General features: G+C 38.7%; 1 protein-coding gene across 2 annotated transcripts in view; it reads left to right on the top strand.

Annotated features, from left to right (window-relative positions):
• mcph1 (microcephalin 1) overlaps window positions 1-12,917 on the top strand; it is a 308,959-nt gene extending 296,042 nt beyond the window's left edge. For both annotated transcript variants that reach the window (XM_060821596.1, XM_060821593.1), the window contains one exon: window positions 12,617-12,917. In XM_060821596.1, coding sequence (XP_060677579.1) covers window positions 12,617-12,669 — 53 coding nt within the window. In that variant the 3' untranslated portion in view covers window positions 12,670-12,917. The remainder of the gene's footprint in view (window positions 1-12,616) is intronic.
• Window positions 12,918-22,495: the final 9,578 nt, after the last annotated feature.

Consider the following 22,495-nt stretch of genomic DNA (forward strand, 5'->3'; position numbering starts at 1 on the left):
TCCTATAAATGGTATCTTCACCTGCTCTGACCTGTATGTGACACCAGATCTGTAGTAAAATGGTTGGCTCTTGGCTACACCTTGAATGGTTGAAGCAAGTCACTCACTTCAATGGCAATGCCTTGCCAGCAATGCTCACATCCCATGAATAAAACAAAGTTGCCTCCTGTTCAAAAATGTATTGCACAAGAAACTGAAGGTGAACCAAGACTGCCATATCTGTGAACTGTACATTTGCAGAGCAAAGTATTGGCTTTTTTTGACAGTTTTTGCTGACCGAGTTTGAACATTAACCATGAAATTAATTCAGGATGATAGTGTGTTGTTTGATATTAATACTAACTGAATTAAAATTTATATTCATTCATAGGAAATCAGTGTCACATGCTAGGCCAGCAGTTATTGGCCATCCATAATTGTCCGTGGGCTGTTAAGTCAGTTACATTGCATAGTGCTTATCAGGCCTGCAGGTACAGATAGGATTGTTTCCTCTCCTCTGATGTGAAGTATCCTGATTTTGCAACTCTACAACTATTAGTTTTAGTCTGTTATTTGATGAAGCTTCACCACATAATATATGTTCTGGCTGAAGGTATTCATCACCTCTAGGTCAAAGAAATCATTTTTTTTGATATGTGCAATTACTTTTATTTTAAACCTAGTCTCAGTGTCTTGTTACAGGTCATTGCCATTGTCTCACCAGTATCTGATCCAGGCAAGACCCATTCTATCCATCACTTCTCATTACTCAGAACCTGTGAGGTCTTCTTGATACAGTCCCTGCCTTTAGCCATCAGTTTGTTTTTGAGTGTTGCACCCCAGTGTATATTTAGTTCAAGTGCAACATATGCAGCGGTGTAAGAAACCTAGTTTAGTTTTGAGCTCAGTCATCTAGATAGTTACTGGACCACTGAAGCCATTCTATTGTGTGTAGGCCTATTGGAGTTAAAGACTCTGTATATAATATCTTGGGTGTTTCTGTGTTCTCATTAGTACATCTTTCAAGTAAACTAGTTATTTTTATATGCAATATTTCCACATATTCTGGGAGGTACATTTTTAAAATTCATTTGTGGGATTAGGGCATCGCAGATTGGCCAACATTTATTTCCCATCCCCAGCTGCCCTTGAGCAGCTCATGGTGAGCGACCATCTCGAACCACTGTACTCTACCTGCTGTGGGTTGACCCATAATTTCAATAGGGGAGGAATTCCAGGATTTTGACCGAGGAACAGAGATATATTTCCAAGTCAGGATAGTAAGTGACTTGAAGGGGAATCTGAAGGCGGTGGTGTTCCCATATATCTGCTGTCCTTATCTTTTTAGATGGAAATAGTTGTGGGATTGGAAGTCACTGTCTGAGGATCTTTGGTGAATTTCTGCAGTGCATCTTGTAGATGCACTCTGCTGTTACTGAGTGTTGGTGGTGGAGGGAGTGGTTGCTTGTGGAAGTATTGCCAATCAAGCTGGTTGCCTTGTCTTGGATGGTATCATCCAGGCAAGTGGGGTGTATTCAATCATACTCCTGACTTGTGCCTTGTAGATGGTGGACAGACTTTGAGGAATCAGAAGGTAAGTTACCCACTGCAGCATTGCTAGCTCCTGACCTACTCTGAGAGCCACCGTGTTTGTGTGATGAGTCTAGTTGAGTTTCTGGTCAATGATAACCCCAAAGATGTTGATAGTAGGGGATTCAGTGATGGTAACGCCATTGAATGCCATGGGGTGGTGGTTAGATTGTCTCTTGTTTGTGATGGTCATAGCCTGGCATTTGTGTGGTGCAAATGTTACTTGCCACTTGCAGCACTGCACCACTGTTTGTGACTGCCAAGTCCAGATGTTCCATTTCATGAAAAAGTGTTTCTCTCAAATTGAGATATGCTAGTGAAGGTCCATACCCATTACATTAAGATGGCATTTTTACTGTGAACACCAAGATATGCTAACCAATTTGATGCGCAGCACAAGCAACCAATCTCATGCTCCCATGAATTGGGAAAGAATCAGATTAATTGCCTGGCTTCCAATCTAACCAATCAGGAATGAAGTCGAAGCAGTTATGTCCCTAGATTAGTCACCCAGAAGCCTGAACTAATGATCTTACTGAATATAACCATTGCAGAATTTAAATTCAGTTTGCAGCAACCCAAAATAGAAAGCTAATACCAGTAACTGCTGGTAAATAATAAAGAAAACATCTGATTCATTGATATCCTTCAGAAAAGTAAATCTTTAATCTTCCCTGATCTAAGATTTCAGACCTATAATAATGTGCTTTTCAAAATCATGAGGGAATAAATAATGTAGATAGAGAAATTGTTCCCTTTAAAGGAAAAATTGAGAAACATATTGCATTGATTTAAGATAGTTGACGAAAGAACTAAAAGTGCAAAAGCAAACCTCTCACAGAATTACATGGGATCTACGTATCTTTCAGCCTATAACCAGTCCATGTCAGTGGTAAAGATGTCCTCCCATCTTTTCACATCTAAATCTAGCCATCAACCTTTTCCCTCAAATGCTGTCCAGTTTCCTTCTAAAGACATATTGTATTCTCTTCAACTGCTCCCTCTGGTAGCAAGTTCCACACTCGGACCACTATCTGGATAAAGAAATTTCTTCTGAATTCCTTATTGAATTTCTCAGCGACTATCTTATTTTGATGGTCTCGAGCTTTGCTCTCGCTCCATAAGAGGAATCATTCTTCTATTAAGTAACCCTTTCAGAAATTTATTGCCACACATTCCTGGTTTCAGCCTTGTAAATCTTCTGTGTATCAGTATTGTATACCTTTTTAAAAGATGTTGAATCAAATTGGATACTTTTAGTAAGGATTCTGTTATCTTTAACTGGATAGTAAAAACCAAGATTTTATACAGGGTTAGCATAATTTGCCAAATTTTCAATTCTACCCTTTTTAAATAAAGCCTAGTGCTAGATTTGCTTTCTTTATGACCTTTCTAGCCTGCAGCACAACATTAAAAATTGCAAAATTGTTCTGATGCAAAGGAGGTCATTCAGGCTCTGCAGATTTGAACTCCATGCCAATCTCCTGTCTTCTCCCTGTCACCTTGTACATTAGATGATAATTGAAATAGAAACAATGCCCTCCTGAATGCCACAATCGAACTTGCTTTCACCATTAACTGGTTGAGAGCCAATTTCAGTGGGGGGAAAAGTAGGGATGGGCCAGATAGATGGGTCCGAAGGATGGTGGGAAAAACAGTAGCTAAAGAATGGGCCATTTTCAAAGAAGAGATGGAGTAGATGCACTTGAGATATATTACCTTGGAAGAGAAACGAAGGACAATCAAATCCAGAGCTGTCTGGATGGGAAAGAAAATAAAAATTAATTCAAAGCAGACAAAGTGAGTTTGTGACAGGGGTCAGGTAGTAAATACAATTGCGAACCAAGCTGAACAAAGAAGGTTCAGAAGGGAAGTCATAAAGCAAATAAGAAAAGCAAAGAATGATCATGAAAATGGATTAGCAGCTTACATAGATAGAAATCCCAAAGTCTTGTATAAGCAAATCGATAGTAAAAGGGTATTAGGAGGAGGAATAAGGCTCATTGGGGACCAAAAAGAGAAGTTACACATGAAGGCAAGAGGCATTAAAGTGTTAAAACATTTATTAGGTTCATGATTTTGTAATTCAAGATTTCTTTAGTCCATGTCAATCTGCACAATTCCAAGAAATAAGTGACCTCCCTTCTCTTCCCACTAAAGTGCTACGTTTAAGAAGCCATTCAGGGTACTTGTAACTTTTAGTCAAGGCATTGAATACAAGAGCGAGGATGTTATGATTTAAAGCATTAGAGTTGGAGTACCTGTGTGCAATTCTCCACTATAGAAAGGATTGATTGCACTAGTGAGGATACAGACAAAATTCATGAGGATGTTGGCTGGCTGGAGCAAATCAGGTATAACACAAAACTAGGTAGGCTGGATTACTTTCCTTAAAGTTAAAAAGCCTGAGGGAGATCGCACCTGAGGACCATAAACTTATGAAGGTCATAGATGGGAAGAATCCCAGGGGTCACATTTCAAGTAGTGAGCAAGAAATTTATAGTGGATTTGAGGAAGTATTTTTTTCACGAAGTGCATTGGACATCTGGAACTCACTGTGAAATGTTGGTAGAAATGGGAACCCTCAGAACCTGAACTCTTAACCACTTTCTGAAACCCTTCCTTTATTCTTTCATGCGATACGTGGTCACTGGCAAGGTCAGTATTTCTTGCCTGTCCCCAGTTACCCTTGAACCGAAGCGCTTGCTATCCCTTTTCAGAGAAATCACATTGCTGAGAGTCTGTAGTCACACTTAGGCCAAAGCAGGTAAGATTGGCGGATTTCCTTCCTTAAAGGATATTAGTGAACATGTGGGCTTTTATGGCTGTTACAGATAGTTTCATGGAAGCCATTACTGGGACTCATTTTCAGTTGCACCAGTTGCAATGGAGTGATTTGAACCTGTTTTCAAGCATTAGCCTGGGCCTCTGCATTGCTGGTTCAAAGATATTATCACTGTTACAGTCTTTCCTTTGGTGTTCTATAAAGTCACTCAGTTTTTATGAAGACAAATCATGCATTTTCTCAATGTAATTATTGATGAACAATAAATGCTGATTTTTGCCAGAAACAGCTACATAAATCAATTTATAAAAACAGCTTCAGGATGTAGATTATAGAGGACAAAGAAAACAGATTCCATAGGTAAGGGTGATTTCTTTCAAAAAATTTTCAATACATTTAATAAAATTATTGGTCAAAGCAGTCATATTTGGCCCACTAAAATGATTTGAGCTGTGAGGTGTGTTACAGTATCATATGTGCTATGAAGTGTTTTACATGATTAACGAATTCACGATAAATAGTTACATTTTTTTGCCTATAGTTTGTGAAATGAACACGTCTGTTAATACTTATTTCAAATCATTGCAATAGCTCATCTTTCAGTCCAGTTGTAAGAACCAAGGATTTTAATAATTGCAACCCCAAGTCATGGCTTCACAACACTGGATATCAGATGGAAAATTACTATTAAGTGATACAGGGTGTATTTACAAGAGACACCATTGAAACGGAACAGCAGACTGTGTCTAATTCAAGATTTAAATATATAAAAATTCATTTAATCAGCTTAATGGAAACATGAAATTTATACTGTTATATGAAATGCTTTATAGGACCATGTGCATCATATAAAATCATTTTGGTTGGTCCAACTATGCCTGTCTCTTTTTCATCTTTTATATAATACTAGACAACTCCTATATTATGTCTACAATATATGTAACTAATCCCTTCTAATGTAGGATGTATGTTGTTGCCATTCTGGGAAGCAACCTTTTATTACTAATTATTATTGAGGCTGGCTGGACATTTCACAGGCATATCAATATGCTGAAAACAGAACACTGAAATAAGGCAGATTTCCTACATTGTTACTCAACTTAAATTTCCCCCCCAAAAAGGGGGAGCATTTTGCAATACAATCCACAGCAATATGGGGCATGTATCCACCATGAGAATTTGGGCCTGATACAATTGCTTTAAGATTGATGTTGCAATTAAAAAGTAGATGACAGCACAGTTTATAGAGAGCAGTTTGGTGACTGCCCAAAATGTTATGAGAATTTGAAGTCCCCCTTGACCCATCCACCCACTTGTAAAGATTTTTTTGTTGTTTTCAATTTTAGAAAAATGTTTCTTTGGACAAAATCCCTATTATGCATCTGCCTTACAAGTCAGCAACAGTGACCTTGCCACTGAGTGCACTTATCACAGCAAGCTCTCAATGAACAATTTTGTATTTCATGTTCAATCTAAAAATACAAATATAATTGCAAGCAAAACATGGAAAGTGATTTGAGTTTCTTTTAGGAAAATTTCATAATTAAGTTAAAAACGAATTCTAAATTTACAACATCACAGACGCTTATGACATGCAAGAGGAGGTCATTCCTCCCATCATTCCTGTGCTAGATCTCGAAAAGCATAATCTACATAGTTCCATTTCCCTGCATTTTTCCCATACATTTTTTAATTGTTCTTTTCAGATATTTACAAATATGTTTTGAAAGCTGTTTTTTGCATTTGTCATGTCTGGAAGAACACTCTTTAGCTCTGAAAGTAAATTTTCCAAACCTCTTCTAAATGATGTCCTCATTTTTCCTATTCACCAACCCATGAAAGTATTGTCTCCCTCATCTACACGTTCATAATTTTGAACACTCCCTAACAGATTTCCTTATAACATTCTGCAATATAAGAAGAGAATCTGAGTTTTAATCTCAGCAGCAAATACTTGCGTTTGTATCATGGCTTTAATGTGAAAAAAAAGTTCCAATATGACACACAGGGTTATGATCAGGCTAAGTGCATGTCGAGCCAATGATTGAAAAGCTATGGGACGGGGTGACAAAATACTCCAGGACGTGGTTTTTAAGGAAGGTTTAAAAGGGAGGCGAAAAAGAGCACAGTTGGAAGAGTATAGGAAAGAGTTCTGATTCAAATAAATCAAAACAACTGGAGGGCCTCTCAAGGTGCATATTTTTAAAGGGAAGGATTGACCCCACTGAAGCAATTTTAACATCATGATGATATTATAGCAGTCAGTGTGGACTGTGTGACTGTTTTGCTCAGGAAGAACCATCGTGATGGGGAGATTTAGCCTTGTGTGTGACAGGCTATGAGTAACAGAGTTTTAGCTGTTCACAGAGCATAGAATACCAGCTAAGTTGAGGCTGAGGGTGAGATTCAAATCTATAAGCAATGTTGTCCTTACTGTCTCCGCATGTGGGGCAGTGCTTTGACTGACACAAACATTATCTGGATCAAAAGGCTAATTGTTCCTATATTGATAGTTTACAAGAATGCAGTGTGTAAGAACATTCACAGATGACCACTTTCCATTTTTTAAAATCCATTAACTAATGTACTATCCATGCTGCCACATTCCTTTTAATAATGCTTGCTTTAATTTGATGTGGCAGTTTTGTTTTAATGCTAGCATCCTTGACTGGAAGGTTGTACTTTAAGATTCACTTCAGAAATCTGAGAAGATGCAGCAAAATACGTAAACAGCAAATTAGCTGTCCAGTATAGTTCTGTGGAAGTCCTGCACTGTCATATGTCTCTTAGAGAAGCCACTTAACCATGGCTTGATCTGTCCTCTTACATGGAGATCACGATAGACTTTTACAAGAGGAGCAGGGGATTTCTTCGTGTTCTGCCCAGCATTTAATCCTCAATCAACATGACTAAAAATAAATTATCTCCTTTGTTTCATTTCCCAGTAGTTGTCAAATCTTGTTCCTTTACACTGTGCAGGTGACTACAAATCAAAAGTACTTAATTTACTGTGAAACCCTAGGAAATCCTGAGGTTGCAAAACAAACTAAACACATGTAAGTTCTTTCTCGAAAAGACTCTTATGTAGCACATTATTGAAACATTTAAAATAGTTTAACAAGGGAACATCCTCAGCATTTCCTTTATCAAGGCACATCTTTTCTCAAAACGTTCCATTGAAAAATATCCATGGTTTGACTTTCACAAACTGTAACCATTTTAAATTCCCTTTCAAAAACTTTTATTCTTTTAATTTGTGCAAGAAGTGACATTCCATTTGTGTGAATGCAGATAATATTCTGAAATTTGTTCCTGAAATCCGCTGGTTATAGGTAAAGAATAATCTAACGAATGAATGTTACTGTGACACCGATATCTACCCCTATTGATTGATAAGCTCCTTATGGCATACACAACAGATGGAAGTGAACTGCAAAGGAGCAATTCAGTTAATTGACTCGATTTAAGACATGCCTCAAATTATTAATGAATACCAACTCAGCCATTCAATTTAGTTTGTTTAACGACCATCATTTGTGAAATCATTTTTATTGCTCCTTCATTGATGTAATTTATACAGAAATGCATGTAAGACCTTATAATACTAGATTAGATTAGATTACTATTAGATTAGATTACTTACAGTGTGGAAACAGGCCCTTCGGCCCAACAAGTCCACACCGACCCGCCGAAGCGCAACCCACCCATACCCCTACATATACCCCTTACCTAACACTACAGGCAATTTAGCATGGCCAATTTACCTGACCCGCACATCTTTGGACTGTGGGAGGAAACCGGAGCACCCGGAGGAAACCCACGCAGACACGGGGAGAACGTGCAAACTCCACACAGTCAGTCACCTGAGGTGGGAATTGAACCCAGGTCCCTAGCGCTGTGAGGCAGCAGTGCTAACCACTGTGCCACCGTGCCGCCCAAATACAGGTGAAAGAATAACACAGCATTGCACGCAAGGCAGTTTACCTTGTGCAATGTCCTACATGAGACATTATGGAGTAGAATTCCATATTTTTGTACCATATGTAGTCATGGAGTGAAACAGGTACGTCATTACAGTGGTCTGATCTTTTGTACTGCAGGTGTTTACACACTCAGTATGTCTGTGCTTGAATTTTCTTGATGTTTTACTCTTGCCAGTCAATTTGTGCACTCTTTCCACTTTGTTCTTTATGATACCTCCTCCAGATTGAAGACCTATATGGTCTTGTAATTACAGTGGATAAAATGGTGTAAAATTAAGCTGAGATTTTTGGCACAGCAGGAAGCAATCATTTTCTTGTTCTTTTTGCATTTTCTCAGACATTTTTAAAATACGTATAACCTCATTAGACTGTACTTATTTGAATACCTTTCATTACATCAGTATAAGTCACATCAAAAACTGAAAATTGTTCTTAAAGACGGCATGCCTAAATCATTTGAAACTCAGCACAGACTCTTCCATTGTGGAGTCGTAAGCTTAGAGTTGGCCTGGAAATGGTTGTCACTTTCTCTGAGGGATAGGTCAGGGAGTAGGTCGTGTCTCATAAACCTTACTGAGTTCTTTGAGAAGGTGACCAAAGTGGTAGACGAGGGTAAAGCAGTTGATGTGGTGTATATGGATTTTAATAAGGTGTTTAATAAGGTTCCCCACAGTCAGCTATTGCACAAAATATGGAAGCATGGGATTGAGGGTGATTTAGCAGCTTGGATCAGAAATTGGCTAGCTGAAGGAACACAGAGGGAGGTGGTTGATAGGAAATATTCATCCTGGAGTTCAGTTACTAATGGTGCACTGCAAGGATCTATTTTGGGTCCATTGTTGTTTGTCATTTTTATAAATGACCTGGATGAAGGCATGGAAGGATGTGTTAGTAAATTTGCAGATGATGCTAAGGTCGGTAGAGTTGTGGATAGTGACAAAGGATATTGTAGGTTATAGAGAGACATAGATAAGCTGCAGAGCTGGGCTGAGAGGTGGCAAATGGAGTTTAATGCGGAAAAATGATTTACTTTGGAAGGAGTAACAGGAATGCAGAGTACTGAGCAATGGTAAGATTTTTGGTAATGTAGATGTTGGTGTACAGGTACATAGATTCTTGAAAGTTGCCACCCAGATTGATAGGTTTATTAAGAAGGCATACAGTGTGTTTGCTGTTATTGGTAGAGGAACTGAGTTTTGGAACCATGAGATCAAGCTGCAGCTGTACAAAACTCTGGTGTGGCCACATTCGGAGTACTGCATACAGTTCTGGTCACCGCATTATAGGTAAAATGTGGAAGCATTGGAAAGGATTCAGAGGAAATTTACTTGGATGTTACCTGGTATGGAGGGAAGGTCTTACGAGGAAAGACTGATGGACTTGAGGCTGTTTTCATTAGTGAGAAGAAGGTTGAGAGGTGACTTAATTGAGACATATAAGATAATCAGAGGGTTAGATAGGTTGGACAGAGAGAGCCTTTTTCCACAGATGACGATGGCTAGCATGAGGGGACATAGCTTTAAATTGAGGAGTGATAGATATAGAACAGATGTCAGAGGTAGTTTTTTTACTCAGGGTGGTAGGGGCGTGGAATACACTGCCTGCAAGAGCAATAGACTTACCAACTTTAAGGGCATTTAAGTGGTCATTAGATAGGCATATGGACAAGAATGGAATAGTGTAGGTTAGATGGGCTTCAGATTGGTTCCACAGGTCAGCGCGACGTTGTGGGCAAAAGTACCTGTACTGCACTGTAGCATTCTATGTTCTCGGTGTTCTCCTGTAAACCACATAGTTTTCAGCTAATTACATTATATGGCAAGGCTATACATGAAGCTGTCACCATCATCAGGACCTTTTGGGTTCAAAGACCTGGTACCATATTTAAAGGCCACCTGGACATCCAATACAGGCCGTGTGATTGCCCTGGTTATCCCGAAAACCCCAGAAGTTGTCACTTACCAGCAGCAACTGACCCACAGTTCATTAAAGGTTATGCTTCATGCTGTCCTAGAAAAGCATGAGGCCTTTCATCCTCAGGAATGGCCAGGCAGCCTGAATTGTGGGAGATGTTCTCATGTGCTGCAGAAGAGAATTAATAAACTCCTGCTGTTCAGCTGGGTAAGCAGCACTGTGTACTCACTGCAACCTAACATTCAGGCACGTCGTTCAGTTTAACTGTGCCAGTGTGGTGGACTGTCTCATAGGATGCTCACGTGCAAGTTTCTGGTGTTTTATATGCCACCAGGAACCTACGTTGAGAAGGAATGCTAGCCAGGCATGCAGAGAGAATCATTCCAGAACATCCAAGAGGTGGCCAGCTGCTCAGCTTCCCATCACCTCCAGAAATCTGAGGAGGGTGCAGCTGAAACCTGTACAAGAGACGCTTAGGTCTGAAATGTCCAAAGGATATCCATTCAAAACCATAAGCACTGCAGTTAGGCTGCTTCACCTCAGCTGAGGAAGTCAGGGCCAAGCCTGGATGTTGTGGCAGACAATGAAAGAAGATGGCATTTTGAAGGCACAATGGTGTTTGCTCAGAGTAGTCGGCACTGCCTTTAGATGTGCTGTCATCTCATTACCCCTGAGGGTTTCAACCATTGACCCACGACAAGGTGGGAAATGTACCAAGAAATTCTGAGGAAACAACTCCGCCATGTAGATTTCCAAGACTGCACCTGTTCAGAAGATGGGAAATCACTAGGTATGCAGCCTGCTTACTCATTCACTGGATCAGACATTCAGTCACAAGATGTGCAATGATTTAGACGTGTATCATCAGGATGACAAGAAACTGTGCATGCACAATAATTAGGAACACAACTCTTGAACTGGCCTGCCTGCCTAGATATGTTAGTATAGATTTTAAGGTGAACATTTTTAGAATTTTTTTGTTCGTTAAGCCACTTATCAATGTCTTAGAATAGATTCTAAGAAAAAATATATAAAAGTTTTATTAAGAGGTGAGTTCTCTGCTAATTCAATGCATGAAACATCCGCACCCAAAATGAAAAGAAATAAGAAGTATTCAGAGACAATGTAATGAGAGCTATGTGGCTTTGGATTATCATGGACAGAAAATGCCATTTGTCTTTTATGTGCATGCCTCATCTGCAGAGTGAAACTTGCAGATAGTTAAGTTGAGCAGGTTTTGAAGATGTGACTGCGCTTGCAGTTGAAGACTATGCAATTTCTCCAGTGGATTTGAGACATTAATGTTTTTGATCGATGTTCATCTCATTATATGCCCTGTGTTGCAAACCTCTTTGTTAAGGCTGTAAACATAGTAAATAGAGGTGAATGTGATGTTTATGAGCAATTAATTCCTCTGAGAAAAGTGGGTGCACCATGGAATTGTTCATTTCACTGAAGTATATCTTGATACTAATAAGATTGGTAACCACCACATTATGCTTCTAAATACTTACATGGCTGTCTGAAGTGAAAGAATAAAATGTCTTCCTTCATCAGAAGGTGATGCTGGCCTTCCATCAGCACCCTTTTGTTGCCTCCAGTTGTTTCTGTTACCTAAGGAAGGACTGTTTGGGATAATACCTAATGTTCACAAGATTGGTTTCAGGGACAATTGGCCTAGCCAGATGAAGTGAGAATAAGGAGAATGAGCCTGGGTTCAACAAATTGCAGAAAAGGCAGAAACATTGTCTGTGAGCAATGAAGAAATGTGACTGAGCTCTGCAGGCTACCTACATCCAATCTGACTGTGTACAGAGCTACAGCAGAAATGAGGTCTGTTCAGTGAAGTCATTCTCATCATCGGAAAAGAATGTTGAGAATGAAATGTTGGGAGTTTGAGATTCTAGTTGATCATGTCTTGGCATTTCCACTTCTAATTCAAACTTCTGGTTCTGATTCAAGCCCCACGCCAGATACTAGAGCACATACTCTAGGGTGACCCTTAAGATCTTATACTGTATTCAAAGAAAAGCAGAGAATTTCTTGATCTTCCCAACATTGACTTCTGAACTAATGCTTCAAATAAATGTCTGGTCATTTGTTTCAATATTACATACTTGTTTTGTGATTCTCTTGTGAACGAAGTTGGTTGCTCCATTACCTATATTACAGTAGTTACAGTGAGTACTTTATTAGCTGTAAAGCACATTGAAATGCCCTGAGAATTTGAAAGAGATTATTTAACAAGGATGTTCTTGAAGTTTCATGTATTAAGTCAATATAATTTATACAACTGTTGGATTTACCTTTTATGGGGGGCAGTAAACCAACTAATTATTTCTCTTTTCCTTTCCCCGTATTCTAGATTGTATTACCCAACATGAGCTCTGCTCCATTGACAACTACAGAATCGAATAGTTGAAAGCTCTGATGATAAATGTACTGTAGAAGATAAATCTACTTCAGTCATTAAATATATTGTGTTCCTTTCAAGAAAGCTTATACATAAGAACAATAGGTCACATTTTATAAGTAAATGTCTACTTGACAATTTTTGTTTACTAATGGTGTGCTGTATAAAGGGAACCACCTGTAAACTGAGGCATCCTCAATCTTTTTGAATCATTGAGTGTAGTGTGATTTTAAAGTGCTTGAATATGTTTTATGGACTGTTACATTTATTTTAATAAAGTTGTTATAAAAATAGTCCCTGTTGTTAACTTTGTCTCTTATTTTGAAGAATACATGATTAACAATAGCTGGATGTGACAATTGATAATATCAGGAGATGAACAATCAATGTGTTAAACATCTAACATTTTTCTGCTACTGAATACTTATAGGTCATAAACACAAGTATGATGCATACTAAAATCTTTGTCCTGCCAAATGGGATATACTCTCTTAAATGGAATACTTTATACATCAGAAAATGTTTGTTTATATCTAATATTGAATGGCTAAATGAAGTATCAAAAACTAAAACTGTTATAGGAGTAGAATTCTTGAGATTTTTGACATATAATGCGCACACATCTGAAATGACAATCACATCATTGAGTGCTTATGTTGCAGTTTATTCAACTCCTTCAACTCTAATTTGGCAAAAGATCATTTTGTACTGAAAATAAACAAGTAGCAATGACTATTCTACACAAAAAAAAGTTGCAGTTTTGGCATGAGATCATTGGCTATTACGTACAAATTATTGCAGCAAAAATTACACAAGACAGAATTATATGTATAATATAGTTCTAAGTAACTCAATGCTATAGTATGCCAAAAATAGCAATGTTCAGACAGTGCTGACATCTTCAGACAAGGACCTCAGGAAATATTAATCTAGGTTTCTCATGGAGTTCTTCACTCCTAGTCTAGAGTAGAAACTGTCTGTATTACTTTGTGGCAAGTCCAGAGGCTTGAAACAACTCCTCTCTCAGTGCATGGAGAAATTGAAAACAATTTCAAATATTCCTGTATCATCATTCCTTTTCCCCCATTTCCAGTTTTGTTGTGAACCTAGTTGTAGATATAGTACCTGAAATACATTCAGCACCTTAGAGATGTTCAGCATGGAAACAGACCCTTTGGTCCAACTCGTCCATGCCAACCAGATATCCTAACCTAATCTAGTCCCTGTTGCCAGCACCCAGCCCATATTCCTCCAATACCTTCCTATTCATATACCCATCCAGATGCCTTTTAAATGTTGCAGTTGTACCAGCCTCCACCACTTCCTCTGGCAGCTCATTCTGTACATGCACCATTCTTCTGTGTAGAAAAAGTTGTCCCTTAAGTTTCTGTAATATCTTTCCCCTGTCACCTTAAACCTATGCCCTCTAGTTCTGGACTCCCCTAACCCAGGGAAAAGACCAATCCATGCCCTTCATGATTTTATAAACCTCTCTTCTTGGTAATTTCTTCCCATTGATATACTGGAGCACCACAAACTTGTCAAGAGTCTCCTGTTAAAATTTCATCCAATCACCATTATTCACCCACAAACCATAAGGATATATTGATTATTTGAATACCTCGGAAATCAAAGCCAAGACCAACTGGACCCTTATCACCTATATTCCATACACAGAAATTACGACACAAAACTAGGTTCTGTAACCCAGTCCATCCTTGTCAGTGTTTACTGTCCACTTGAACAGCACTCCATGACACATGCCAGTTCTGTGTCTTTCCAGAGGTGGTTACTGGTTACATTACTCTGCACACCAAGAAAACAGTGAAAGCAATGTACCATTAGCAAGCTACCTCAGCATAGACCTGTTGTATGCAGACGAGCTATTCACTGAATTAGTGGCAAAACATCACTAATGACATCTCCACATTTTGTACTCAATCTTCTTCCTGCAGTTTTCATTAAAACAAACAATCCAATAAAATCAAGCTTCAAGAGGGAGCCATATTTGGGGCAGCAAACAGTAAATCTTGAAATTGTCTTTGATATTCTATGATACCAGCAAAGGGGTATCCAGAACCCAACTTAAAACCTTGCACACAAAGGCAAATCAATCATAACCATAAAAAAAGTTGTCCTTAATTATAAAATGCTCTCTAGGAGCTGCCTGTTTTTAGCTGGTACGTCATGAAGCATGTTATTGTGAATGACCCTTAGCTTAACAAATAACACAACACAGAAAATTAACAATTAGCTTCATTACCCTAAAATACAAATTTGACTGAGAGCCTCATAAAGAAAGGTGCTATTATTAAGTTATTCTTAAAATGACAAGTCTTATAGAAAATGGTTTGTTATTTGCTACTACAATTGTAAACTAGAATTTTGGACCTTTTCACACAAGTATAGAAACAATTAAATCATTGGCTACAAGGTTTACACCATTCTTTATATTGCCTATTAATTACTTTCCTTAATACAATTGATAAAAAGAGGTTTCAGAGTATTCTCACTAAAAAAATCACAGTGTGAATCATCTCTTAAATTTTGCATCACAATGCATGAGAACCCAAGAAATGACAATAATTGCTTTCACATTTTTTCTGCTTTACAAGGCAAGTGATGGAGTATTTTCATAGCTAGTTAAATAGAAAGACCAGCTGATGCTGATTTTCAAAATAGTAATAATTATTTAAAATAATGGTTCTGAACCAGTTAATAGCAGATAATGCATTAAGCTCCACCCAATTTAAGAATGTCATACAAACTTGGGTGAGGTTAAGGAAGAACATCTTAGTATCCCATCGAGTGCAGGCCCATGTCCACAGGTCTCCATAAAAATGTCTAAGCAACTAATGTAACTTGCACCTAATTGTTATTGTGCAGTAAGTTATGTCTTGTTAAGACAAGCATCTTCTTGCTAAGACTCGAGTGATTGATCTATCCTGTACTAATGTAAACCAATAAGATCCTTAGGTCCAATCAAGGAAAGAGGCAGCATACTTATACCTACATGGTAATCAGCAGAGAGCATCATTGCTTCCTACCACAAAGTACACAACAGTGAAAGTATCCATTGGATCCACAAGAAGAAATGTCTTGATGTCCAAGTGAATTTACAGCTTTAAAGATTTTACCACCACAGCTATTGCATTTGTCTTTTCTGTGGAGCATCAAGCTAATTAATTATTGCTTTTTTCCTTTCCTATTTTAATCTCACAGTCAGCAGATGCAAGTTCCTGAACAAAAAAAGCAGTCAGCAGGAACTTGTGAGAAGATCACCAGGGGAGAAACTAATGTCTTTGCTTGTTCAGTGCTTTTAAACCATGGCTGAGGTAATGTGGATTAGAAAGAGTTTAAAGACTGCTCACATCATCCAGTTACAGATTCCATTGAGAAGCAAGGATCAGTCCTAGCATTTGAGGTTTGGCTCGGAAACCAGCAAATCTGACCTCTGTGAATATGGTTTAAAATCCCTATTGGAAATGGAGAAGCATTCAAATTAATTGTGCAGAAAAAATGGTAAGAAGTGAAAAAAGGGAATACTTATAATTCATAAAAGGTGGAGCCACCAAAGTGGGCACCATGAGCTACAGCTACAGCATGGGAATCAGGGATCATAGAAGTACTTTATCCTGGGGTCACAACACTGGAAATGCTGCAAAGCAGAATGAAGGTGAAACAAAGGCAAAATTTTAAAAGTTAAAGCAGATGGAATCGAGCGGAAGATGACAGTAGAAAACCTTTGAGACCATGATAAGAGTAAGAAATCTGTAAGTCAAACTGTCGTTCAAACAGGAAGAATTTATTGAGGAGGCAGACTTTGTTTGAAGTTATGACAAAGAATGGACATTGTTTATTGTGCCATCAAAGGATAGGGAGGTCATCCATTTTGTCAGTGAAGAGGTGGAATAACCTTCAGTTTGCCTGCATGGGAGACCTCAATCTTTCATCCCAAAAACAGGAAACATCCCATAAGCAATACAGATAAACAGCATTATGAATTCACAGAATTACAAACTTTTTAAAAGGAAAAGAATACAGTAATGCTATTCAGCTCATTTTAATAATTTTAAGGTGGAGAAAGTAAAGCAGTGTCACCAGATACAGAAGTATAAGTCTTTAGAGTAAGAGATTTCAGCAGGATTGAGCTACTGCAGAATTTAATAGCTTTCAAGGAGTTGGAATAAATAATCATATTAAGGTGACGTACAGGGAAATAGTACCATCTGCAAGTTTTAGTATCAGAGATCGGACATAGCGAATACAGGATTGGACTACTTGAAGAAAATATATCTTCAGATTTTTAACAAATAATTTAATCTGAAAACAAAGAAAAAATTTGAAGTGCAAGATTTAATGTAAGTGTTCAACATCTGGGGAGTTTTTAACTTTTCTATTTGTTCACAGGATGTAGGCATAGCTGGTTAGGCCAAATTTTTTTACCCATCCCTAATTGCCCAGAGGATAATTAAGACTCGGCCACATTGCTGTGAATCAGGAGTCACATGTAGGCCAAACCAGGCAGATTTCTTTCTGTTGTTGGCTTTAGTGAACTAGATGGTTTTTTTTCAATGATCGACTATTAGACTAGTTTCTTAAATCAAGGTTTTTATTCGATTGAAACTAGCTGCCATAGTGGGATTTGAACTCATGTTCCTAGAAAGTGTTCAGAAAATTCCATGAGTTAGTGAAGAGCTCAAGAGGAACAAAACTATACCAAATCTACTTTGAAGCGAATCAGTGAACAATTGGTCAAGGCACAAACTCTTGGCTTTTAAACAATCAAGGAGCAATTAGTAGATGATTTTGTAGAGAGAAACACAAAGTTAACATTTTGACTCCATACAACTTCTTCAGAGCGTGACATACTGGACCTCAATTATTAACTCTGTTTCTCTCTACACAGATGATGCCAGACCTGCTGATTCCCAGCATTTGCAGTATGTTTGTTGGATTATTAAGATAGCCTATCTAATTGGGTTTCCTAAATTAATATGGTAGAAACTAAACAAAAGGAAAGTAATCCAAATACTTTTTACGTTGATAAAAAATAGTCGTCTCATCCTGTCAAGAAGACAGAAATCTCCAAATAAGCAAGAGTGATGCGAATGTTTTTCATTCTCTTTCTCATTGAAGAACTATTTGATGACAGGAACTCAACAAAATCTGTGAGCAGCAGCAGCAGCATATACTGGTAACAGGAATATGTAGTACAACCCACTTAAGCGCATTAAGAAACCTTTAACAGGTCATTCAGAAAGCAAAACAGTCTGCAAAACAAATTATTACAGCGGAATTGAATTTGATGCCAAAGGATGAGAGGAAACAAGTTTAAGAAAAATATTTCAGTTCTTCAAGTTCCAAAGCATAATTGTCAGTACCAGGAGCACCAACAATGCTGAGTAATCAGCAATCCTTCAGTCTAAGGATGGCAAAATATTTGAATTGTCAATAAAGGAACCACAGAGAGTGAACCAAGGTATCCAACCTCATCCACAAGTTGAGGTAAAATATCACAAACATACAAATCAGGGGCACGAGTAAATTGTTCAGACCTTCGAGCCTGGTCTGCCATTCAGTAAGAACATGGCTGATCTGACTGTGACCTCAAGTCCACATTTCTCTCCTACCTCGTAACTTATCACAAGAATCTAGCTATCTCTGCCTGAAAAAAAACTCAATGAATCTGCTTCTATCAGCATTTCAGGAAGCATATTCCAACGATTCAAGACCCTCAGGGAAAAATAAATCACCTTATCTCTGGTTTAAATGGGCAAACCACCCAATACCTGGAGGAAGAACACCTCATCATCTGCCTTGTGACCCTCCAAACACATGGGATCAATGTAGATTTCACCAGGTTCTCTATGTCCCCTCCCCCTACCTTATCCCAATTCCAACCTTCCAACTTGGCGCCACCCTCTTGAACAGTCCTACCTATCCATCTTCCTTCCCACCTATCACCTTCACCTACCTATCACTTTCCCAGCTACCTTCCCCCCCCGAGCCCCTCCCATTTATCTCTCAATCTCCTTGGCCCACAAGCCTCATTCCTGATGAAGGACATATGCCCGAAACGTCGACTCTCCTGCTCCTTGGAAGCTGCCTGACCCACTGTGCTTTGCCAGCGCCACACTCTTTGATTCTGATTTTCAGCATCTGCAGTCCTTACTTTCTCCAACCTTGATTTTTAAACAGTGACTGTTCTACATTTTCTTGTAGGGGGAAAAAATTCTACCTGCATATGCTCTTGATTTTAGATGTTTTAATCAAGTCACCTCTTGCTTAAAAAAGAACTGCAGATGCTGGAAACCAGAAACAAAATCAGTAATTGCTAGGAAAACTCAGCAGATCAGGCAGCATCTGTGGAGAGAAAACAGAGTTAATGTTTTGGGTCCAGTGACCCTTCTTTCAGTTCTGAGTTTTTCTAGCAATTTCTGATTTCATCTCTTCCGCATGTAGTTAGAAGCCTCAACTATTGAACCTCTCCTTATTAAAACAGCCTGCACATTCCAGCTATTAGTCCAGTAAACCTTCTCTGAATTGCCTCCAATGCATTTATATTTCCTTCCTGAAATAAGGTGACCAATATCTGTGGGTGGCACAGTGGTTAGCACTGCTGCCTCACAGCGCCAGAGACCAGGGTTCAATTCCCGAGTTTGCACATTCTCCCCGTGTCTGCGTGGGTTTCCTCTGGGTGCTCTGGTTTCCTCCCACAGACATAAAGATGGGCAGGTCAGGTGAATTGGCCATGCTAAATTGCCCGTAGTGTTAGGTAAAGGAGTAAATGTAGGGGAATGGGTGGGTTGTGCTTTGACGGGTCGGTGTGGACTTGTTGGGCTGAAGGGCCTATTTCTACACTGTAAGTAATCTAGTCTAATAATGTATAGAGAACTCAAGATGCAGTCTTACCAATATCCTTTATAACTGAAACACTTTCCATTATTGTATTCACTTTGCTTAATGATAATTGATAACATCGTGTTAGCTTGCCTAATTATTTGCAATATCTACATACTAACATTTCGCAATTTATGCACAAGAACACCCAGATCCGTCTGCACCTCAGAGTTCTAAAATCTCTTACCTTTGAGGTAATTTTTTTATTCTTTATATCAAAATGGACAATTTCATATTACACTCTACTTGCCACATCTTTGTAGACTTTCTCATTCAATCATGGGATGTGGGCATCATTGGCTAGGCCAGCATTTATTTCCTCTACCTAGAGAAGACAGTGCTGAACTGCCTTCTCAAACTGATGCTGCCCTTAGGGTGTAGGGACATTCATAGTGCTATTAGGAAGAGAATTTCCAAGATTTTGAACCAGTTAGAGTGAAGAATGATAGATATCATTCCAAGTCAAGATGGTTTGAGAGTTGGAGCGGGACTTGCAGATGGTGATGTTCCTATGCAGCTGCTGCCCTGATCTTTCTATATGATGTAGAGGTGTCAGTGTTGGACTGGGGTGGACCAAGTTAGAAGTCACATGACACCAGGTTATAGTCCAACCGGTTTATTTGAAACACAAGTTTTTGGAGTGCTGCTTCTTCATCAGATGAAGAAGGACCAGTTCTCCAAACGCTTGTGACTTCAAATAAATCTGTTGGTCTATAACCTGGTTTCATGTGAGTTCTGACCCACTCTTTCTAGTAAGTAGAGGTTTGGCATTTCAAAGGTTCTGTTGAAGGAGGCTTGGTGAGTTACTATGGTGCATCTTGCAGAAGTTACAGGTGGCTCTGTGGCAGTGGTGAATGTTGAATCTGGTGGATCAAGTGTTAATCAAGTGGACTGCTTTACCCTAGATGGTGTCAAACCTCTTAGGTAATGGTGGAGCTGCACTCATCCAGGCAAGTAGGGAGTATTCCATTGTGACTGTGGCATCGCAGATGGTGAATGGGCTTTGGGGAGTCAGGAAGTGAGCTAAACTCTGCAAAATTCCTAGCCTCTGACCTACTCTCGTAGCCACAGTCTTTTTTAATTAATTCATGAGATGTGGGAATCACTGGATGGACCAGTATTTATTGTCAATCTCTAACTGTTCTTCAGATTACTTTTCTGTTGGAATCTGTCCATTTTTTGGTCAACTTCTAATCCTGAAAAGAACATGATTTGGAAAAGTTGTGAAGTGTTCATGATTTCATGAAGTCATGGAATTGACTGGCAGAGGTGGGAAGGTGAGGTTGTGGTAAATGCATATGTGTACTTAAATGAAAATATGAACAATGAAAAAAGAACCGCTTTGGTTTATTTATTATGAACTGGTTCCGAAAGGGTTAATGTTGGAGACTGCATTAAGCTCCGCCCAATCTGATGATGTAACTCAGGCTTGACGGGGATAAGGTACGACATCTTTGAATATGATTTAGTGAAGACCCATATCCACAGGTCTCTGCGTAGTCTTAGGGACAATGTCTAATAAATTAATGCAAGTTGCACCTAATTATTGTCATGTGATAAACTGAGCTTGTTTAAATGAGAGCTTCTTATCAAGATTCAATGTTAGTTGTTTCTCTGTCACTATAAGACAATTAAATCCTTGGACTTGGTCAAAGAAAAGTGGATGAGGGGCAGTCTCCTTTCCCCTATGAATACCACAGTATTGTATGTGTTGAAAATTGCTATCAGCATTTGTCACCAGATTATTTAGAAATCTTTGGCCAGCTCTGAAGTTCAGATAGTTTTTTTTTTCTGGCTTGTACTTCTATAACTAGTATGCTGTAGAAACAATTTATTTTCTATTTACACATCAAGGATGTTTGATAGGTTTACAGAACTTATGAACGTAATATCCATAAAAAGAATATCTTTTCAATTTAATGTATTGCCTTTGAACAATAAAAATATTAAAACTTATATTGGCACTTTATTCCAATGTATGGTTAACCAGCATCTGTGGGTCAAAGATATAATATTGTAAAACTGTAGACATTAAAGTTATTTTGTTCAAAGCACATGAATTATTTTCTTCACTGTATCAAAATAGAAACATCATAAAACAAGAACACAGGATTTTTTTTCCAAATGCCAGACAGTGGAGTTAACCTCTGATCATTGCTGATCACTGGTGCATGCAGCTTCTTATGTAACAAGCAACCATTAAAAATAATGTGGTTCAGGAGAGGTGATAATGATCATGTCTCTGGACTATTAATCCAGAGGCACCAGCTCTGACGACATGAGTTCAAATGCCATCACAGCAGCTAGCGGAATTAAATTCAGTTAAAAAATCTGGTGTGTAAACGTAGTCTCAGTAAAAGTGAAAATATCATCCCTGTAGTGAAAATATCCTTGAGGGAAGGAAATCTGACATCCTGATCTGGTCATGTCTACAATGTGGTTAATTCATGCCTACAATGTGGTAATGTGGTTAATTCGTAACTGCTCTTACAAATAGCCTGGCAAGCCAGTCAGTTTAAGGGCAATTGGGGATGGGTGATAACTTCTGGCCTTGCAAGATGTGCCCAAATCTTGCGAGAGAATCTTCAAAAACGAATTGGTCGGGGTTTTGTTTAAGTGGAGGTGATCCTGTGGTCCAGCCAGAAAGTCAGGGGCAATTCTGCCTGTCCAGTTTCTAAGAATCCTGACTGGCTTTACATCATTAAGCAGCTCGTAAGGTACCATCAGCATTCTCACCCTGTCAAGGAATGAGACTTTGAAGACTCCCACTAGTTAATTAGATGGCCAGGAGTTTGCCAGCTTGACTAGCCCCACTGGAAGTGATGGCATGCTGAGACTGGCCCAACCCAGAGAAACAGCATGAAGATTGTCCTTGAAATGTGCTAAATGAGACTGGGGTTACCAAGGCCCCATCTGAATGAACAAGCC

This window comes from Hemiscyllium ocellatum, chromosome 3, assembly GCF_020745735.1.
Source record: "Hemiscyllium ocellatum isolate sHemOce1 chromosome 3, sHemOce1.pat.X.cur, whole genome shotgun sequence".
Taxonomy (NCBI): domain Eukaryota; kingdom Metazoa; phylum Chordata; class Chondrichthyes; order Orectolobiformes; family Hemiscylliidae; genus Hemiscyllium; species Hemiscyllium ocellatum.